This window comes from Mercenaria mercenaria, unplaced genomic scaffold, assembly GCF_021730395.1.
Source record: "Mercenaria mercenaria strain notata unplaced genomic scaffold, MADL_Memer_1 contig_2067, whole genome shotgun sequence".
Taxonomy (NCBI): Eukaryota; Metazoa; Mollusca; class Bivalvia; order Venerida; family Veneridae; genus Mercenaria; species Mercenaria mercenaria.
In genome coordinates this window covers 45,906-53,436 of record NW_026460100.1, presented here as the reverse complement: position 1 = coordinate 53,436, position 7,531 = coordinate 45,906, and the positions used below count along the sequence as shown (strand labels likewise).

At 35.9% G+C, this 7,531-nt stretch overlaps 1 protein-coding gene across 2 annotated transcripts in view; it reads left to right on the top strand.

Moving 5' to 3' along the window:
* The first annotated feature begins 1,758 nt into the window (after nt 1-1,758).
* Nucleotides 1,759-7,531, top strand: part of LOC128552128 (uncharacterized) — a 36,243-nt gene continuing 30,470 nt past the window's right edge. The window contains exon 1 of one of the 2 annotated variants that reach the window (XM_053533148.1): nt 1,759-1,841. In XM_053533148.1, the coding sequence (XP_053389123.1) occupies nt 1,812-1,841 (30 nt within the window). In that variant the 5' untranslated portion in view covers nt 1,759-1,811. The remainder of the gene's footprint in view (nt 1,842-7,531) is intronic. The other variant, XM_053533147.1, reaches the window with a different exon arrangement.

Below are 7,531 nucleotides of genomic sequence, written 5' to 3'. Positions count from 1 at the left end.
ATTTTACAGGGATATTGGCCTGACCTGACGACGAGTCCGAGGGAAGGGTGGTGTACGAATTATCCGAGTTTGAGCGAACGAAGTTTCACTGTGTAACTAACAGCGAGTTTTTGGACGACTTCGCGTAACATCATCGTACCATCGTGTTTTCACCATTGTACCATCGCGTTTTCACCATCGTACCATCGCGTTTTCACCATCGTATTATTGCGTTTTCACCATCGTACCATTGCGTTATCATCATCGTACCATCGCGTTTTCACCATCGTATTATCGCGTTTTCACCATCGTACCATCGCGTTATCATCATCGTACCATCGCGTTTTCACCATCGTATTATCGCGTTTTCACCATCGTATTATCGTGTTTTCACCATCGTACCATCGTGTTTTCACCATTGTATTATCGCGTTTTCACCATCTTACCATCACGTTATCATCAGTGTACCATCGCGTTTTCACCATCGTATTATCGCATTTATACCATCGTACCATCGCGTTATCATCATCGTACCATTATCGTACCATCGCGTTATAATCATCGTACCATCGCGTTCTCATCATCGTACCATCGCGTTTTCACCATCGTACCATCGCCTTCCTGTGGTCATGCACAGTGGTACAGTATTTGTGTCAGTGTAAAACAGGCCTGATACAATCTCATTTTCACATTGCACTATGTACCTTCTATGTGTACATTCTAACAAGAATAAGCTGAGTTTTCATAATATCATGTGACTATTACACCCAGTCATGCATACATAAAATACAAGGGACGTGGCCTTGAAGATTTTACACAGTTTTAAACTGAGCACTGAACATTTTGTTAAACATTTTGCAAAACAGCAGAATCTAAATGGTAAATTTCTTCTCACAAAATACATCGAGATACCTTCATCTATTGTTGACAAAAATATAAGTGCACGGAACTACGCATTTCCAACCGAAAAGCGATGGTACATATCTTCTCTGTTTATATCATTGTCTTACATAAGTTGAAAATAATACCTTAAAAGTGCAGCATGTATCATACAAAGTCTTGTTTCATCGCCCTGTTAAACTAAATACACGGGCACGATTACCACCATTCTTAATCATTTATTCAAAGGACACTATTGAAAAATACTTTTCTTGAATTTTACATCGCTTTGATAACAAACCCGGCAAAATCCTAGAAGCCTCATAACAATGTGTCTTGACCATTCTCCGCCTGACTTTGAGTCTAGACCATTCTCCGCCTGACTTTGAGTCTAGACCATTCTCCGCCTGACTTCGAGTGTAGACCACTCTCCGCCTGACTTCGAGTCTAGAGCAATCTCCGCCTGACTTTGAGTGTAGACCACTCTCCGTCTGACTTCGAGTGTAGACCATAAATCCGCCTGACTTCGAGTCTAGACCATTCTCCGTCTGACTTCGAATAACTTGCATCGTCACCGATATAGGTTCTAGGACCCAGCAATTGATTTAGAAATGTTTAATGTTTGGAAATCATCTTCTGCTTTACGAAAGGTCGTGTTTTATCCAGGTTTCTGTCCGTGTCTAAAATAATGCCCAGAGAGACAGCTGTATTCCTCCTCCACCATAGCACATAATGTAGGACACAATGTGAGTTGGCGTTAAACTCATCTAACAAATTATACCCTTTTCTTGAACTTACTCTACTGCAACCTAAAATAGCGACATTTCTTCCGTCAACATAGATACTACAATAACATGTAAGCTGTGTCCTAAAAATAACATTTTAGGAAAAACATATAATATTATTATGTCATAAAATTTAAACGTCGGTAAAAACGGTTTTGCACGGCAGAAATGGGTGGAAAGTTATCCGGAAAATATTCAGTGAGTAAATTTTGAAATATTTTTTTAATATTTCTTATGACTGCTTAATGATTAAACCTCCTTACAAGTTTAAATATATTTTCTTTAATATCATGTTTTATACATTGCAATTGTAGTTAATATAGTATGTTATAAAGTGGATTATAAGTTTCATTTTTGTTTATGAACAAGGAAAATGCGTAACTGCAGATTGATGAATTTGACCCTTTATAACAATGGCAAGATATTTAATTTTGTTGCATTTTAAAAGTAAAAACTTTTTTATACCATTTAGGGTGACTCATTATTAAACTTTCGAGGTTTTTGGATCTACAAAAAGTCCAGATGTGGTTCATGTAGGAAAAAAAACCAATTAGGTCTTACGGATCAAATATCAGCTACGTTCATTTGTGAGGGTGAGAAGAGTGTTTAGACATCCTCAAACAAGTTGTTGAACTGAAAAACAAAGATTCAAATAAAAATGACAACTTTAATTGTAAATGAGTAATACTGCAATGGTAACGTAGAGATATAAATGATGCCACGTTGTTCGTTTTATAAAAGCATGGGTTCGAGTCCAAACTCCGCAATACCGTTTTAGATAATTAAATTGTAAAGTGTCTTTGATTCATATTTCGATACTTTACAGAATTTCTCTTACGTTTTCTTTGAAGTTTTTTTTGCACACCTTGTTTCCTCAAATTTTGTAATTGACCGAACAGGCATTTAAAAAAAGTTTTCTCTTATACATTCTGCAAGAGTCAATAGTTGTCGTGCCAAATTGATGATGATGCATATAAACAAAAACACAAAGATGGTCTGATTGCAAATTAGCAGAATGCAGGGCAAAATTATCAGATCTTCCATTTAGACAGCACGAGTTGTCGATAATAACGATTAGTTGGTATTTGCCAATGTCCGTGTACGTCAATAATTATGATAAAAATAGTACTTGATGCGATTAAATTTAATTGAAAAAAGACTTGCCTAATATGAGACTCGAACCAACGCTTAATAACATGGTCAAATTCTATACATGTACACGTTACCTCTTGGCTATTTTTCCGATTTGAACATAGATTTTTGTGCCTACAACCATATGTTTTCTAATCAATAAGTTGTAATTTGTCTAATGCTATTCAAAATGCTTCTTCATCTACGAAATGGGCTTAGCTGACATTTGATCCGTCAGCCCTAGTTGTTTTAAACGCAAACTAAATAACATTCAGTTTTAAAATAGGACAAAATATTTGAAAAGAACGTAACAAATGATATGGTCATATGTATGAAAAAAATAAAAACAGAAAAAGTGGAAACTCTACAGGTCGCCAAACACGACATAAATTTAAATGTTGCAGGCTCGGTTTGCTTAAGCCTGTTAATGGACTATAGTGGAAAGGCATGGTACGTCCACGCCTTTTAGACCCGGGTTGAGCAGAACTCAACATTTGCATATGTTACAAGTACAAATAAAACAACAATTTAGAGACATCCGCAGATGTGTTCATATGGCGGTGTACATGGAACCCTCATTGATACACAGAGTGCAGTTTCCTTGTCCTCATATTTCACTAAAGTATATTCTTTTTTCAACATGAAAATTCTGAAATGATTTTGAAATGTTTTGTTTACTATAAAAATAACTTTAATTACATTATTTTACACACAAATGTTGAACGATAAAAGTGGAAAACCCAACACGACAAAAAAGGAAATGTTGCATACTCTGGTGGTTTGTGGCTGTTCATGGCTGTTGAACAGAACAACATTTATACATGCTCAAAGTAAAAATAATAATTTTAGAGACATCCGCAGATGATTAAGTACAGGTCAATTGAGTCTTGACATTTGTATGGTGGCATATTTTTGCCAACCACATGTCCACTTATTTATGTAGGCAGTTTTCTCTAAAAATGTCACATATCCAGTTATTATCTGGCAAGTGGCAAAATTGCGTGTTATCCAGATAATTATGTTAACAGGTCAAAACTGCCTGTTAGTGCCCACTTCTGCCATCCACATATTCACATCAATAAGTGGTTATTGTGAAAGTTTTCTTGATATCCAGTTAATATTCGTACCAAATTGGCGATTAACGAGGCCCCGAGTTCGAGTCCCGGTCTTGCTGCACATTTTTCTCATCCTGTAACATTTGGCGCCCAACGTGGGGCCGTGACGGCATTTACACTGCTGTAATTTCTTGATTTATAAAGTACCCGCTGAAATTCGGGGACGAATTTCAAAATGGTGGCGAAATATGTCACGATATAGAACTTGAATATTGAACGGGGAGAAAATGTGCTGGCGGTCGGGTAGCTCAGTCGGTAGGTTATCGGAACGGTATTCCGAGGCCCCGGTTCGAGTTTTGGTCTGGCTTCACAATTTTCTCACCCTGTGACAGAATGAATGAGTGTATTTCCACCTCATCCCCTACCTCCACCGCTAATGGTTTGTGAATGATACATTTGCATAATTGTTATGCCCCTTAAAAATTATGTATTCTCATTCATTCCGTAATGATAGGGGACGATAAAATTGCCGATCATAACTGACCAGGATACCTAGTTAACGTAAGTGAATATGTGGATGGCAGTAGTGGGCACTTGCCTGAATAAGTGACATTTTTACGAAACATTTCGAGATAAATAAGTGGATATGTGATTAGCAGAAATATGCCACCATACATTTGTAATATTGAAATCGGTTAGACATTTAGATAGTACAGAACATAATATGTTTTGGACGAACTATTTGAATGGCTTATTAACCACTTTCAGTAAATAAATGTTTAATTTAAGAGATAAAATAACGTCAAACGTTCTCTTTATTTTACCTTGCTCAAGTTAACTGATCATATTGATTGAAAATAAAAAATATGGAATGTCGATCTAATATCAAATGCACATATAAAATCATTCAATATTTTCTTACGTACGAAACTCGGCCTATGTGCGCTGTGGAATTTAAATTTTAACTGGTTTCCTTTGACCTTCATTATATAAAGGATATATATATGTGTTAAACCTAAATAAATTTTACTTCCTTTTTTATTCATGTATTTAAACAGAAAGTCAATGTCCCTGATTTTTCAACATGCGCTGTGTAATTAAATGCGATACAATTTCAGCAATTGATATCACTTTACGTTTGTTTGAATAGTATAGAGCTGAAAATGTTAGAAAAGGTAATTAATACAGATCGATATAATTGCACCTTTACTTATCCTACCTGTCAGGTTTTACACGCGACATTTTAATACAGGCAAAACTGTAGTATCTTCGTAATAAAATGCTAAGTGATATTTCATTCTATTATCGGCTTTTCAAAAGTATTTTTGCCATAAATTAGCTGACAATAAAATTTCTTCTCTGGCTTGGCTAGTTGAGGAAATAGAGTCCAGAGAAGGGCCCATTTCAATATTCTGTTTCTGTTGAAGATCACATCATATTCAATGGCCGAACTTTTTTTATTTAAAAACTCAACAGATTTAAAATGATGAATCTCAGGAAAAGGTCATAAGTAGATCTAGTTGCATTTTTGTATCGGAAGCCTCCCTTGTATTTATGATTTTACCCTTTAATGCCTTTTATAAAGAGGCAAACGTCATTAGCTCGACTATTCGAAGAATAGTCTAGCAATTCTACTCACCCTGGCGTCGGCGTCAGCGTCGACGTCACACCTTGGTTAAGTTTTTGTATGCAAGTACATACAGCTATCATTTAAAGGCATATAGCTTTGAAACTTATTTTTTCTTTTTCTAGGTCAATTACCAACCTCACTCGGTCAAGTTCCATAACTCTGACCTGTATTTTGAGCAAATATGCCCCTTTTTGGACTTAGAAAATTCTGGTTGAAGTTTAACATGCAAGTTACTATCTACAAAACTAATGCAGATATTGAATTGAAACTCTTCGGGGTTATAAAACTAGTTGATAGCACCAAGTCCCATAACTCTGACCTTCATTTTGGGATAAATTACCAACCACACTGGGTCAAGTTCCATAACTCTGACATGTATTTTAGGCAAATTATGCCCCCTTTCGAACTTAGAAAATCCTGGTTAAAGTTTTACATGCAAGTTACTATCTCCAAAACTAATGCAGATATTGAATTGAAACTTAATATCTGTCTTCGGGGTTATAAAACTAATTGAAAGCATCAAGTCCCATAACTCCGACCTGCATTTTGGTCAAATTATGTCCCCTTTTCTCCAGCTATTACCAAAAGCCGTATAGATTTGAAACTTAATTTTTCTTTTTCTAGATCAATTACCAACCTCACTGGGTCAAGTCTCATAACTCTGACATGTATTTTGGGAATATTATGCCCCCTTTTGGACTTAGAAAATCCTGGTTAATGTTTTACATGCAAGTTATTATCTCCAAAGCTAATGCAGATATTGAATTGAAACTTCACATGTGTCTTTGGGGTTATAAAACTAGTTGATAGCATCAAGTCCCATAACTATGACCTTCATTTTAGCCAAATCATGCCCCCTTTGAACTTAGAAAATCCTGGTTAAAGGTTTGCGTGCAAGTACGTATACAGCTATTACTTAAAAGCATATAGATTTCAAACTTTTTCATCTTTTAGATCAATTACCAACCTCACTGGGTCAAGTCCCATAACTCTGACATGTATTTTTGGCAAATCATGCCCTTTTTTTACTTAAAATTCTGGTTTAAGTTTTACATGCAAGTTACTATCTCCAAAACTAATGCAGATATTGAATTGAAACTTCACATGTGCCTTCGGGGTTATAAAACTAGTTAATAGCATCAAGACACATAACTCTAATATGCATTTTGGTCAAATTATGTCCCCTTTTGAACTCAAAACTCGTCTGATATTTAACATTTTGGGTAATGTTTTCCTGCTTCCTGGACAATATTTCGAAAAGACGAGCTTGGCTGTCTTACGGACAGCTCTTGTTTTTTTTATTACTCTAGTTTGTTTAGGTATTCATTTTAATAACAAAAGACAGCGAACACTATAAGAAATCCTAAGGCAAGAGTTGTCATTCTTTGCGGAAACAGATACAAAATATATAGCATAATTTTAAGGACTTAGAAATAAATTTCTAGACTTAATCATGTCTTTCTATATTTGAAACTCTGTCTCTGGAAAATGAATCAAAATTTCATTAGTGACCAGTATAACACTCTTCCTGCTACACAGATGTCAACACGAAAAATATAGAGCATGTGCAATAATCAAGCGAGGGAACTGTCAATCAAAATTTCAATCAATTATTAATCTCAAATGTCGATCGAAACGTGACACACTCTAACATCTATGTCCTCGGAATCGCCCTGAAATGCAAGATATTATACCAGAGCCCATCAGCGAAAACACCGAGGCCATATTTTTGCGTTAAATTTGTGAAAATTTCGGAGGACGGAAGTTGCACCATTTTTACCATATTATTAAATTTTGTAAAGGAATGTCATAAGATCAATTCCAATGTGCAAATAATAAAGTTCAAGTTTATTTACACATCAAAAATTATTACAATACCAAGCTGCTTAGGCCTAATTGATAAGGCACCTGCCCCACAATCGGGAGGTCGAAGGTTCGCGCCCTGTCAGAGGCGGGTATTGTTAGAAGAGAGACAGGTTGGTTAGCCGCCAGCTACTTAAATAATGGTTACCGATTGCCTACCTGCCTGGTGCCTGGCATTAAAAAATAGTACTGTTTAACGTATGTAAGTG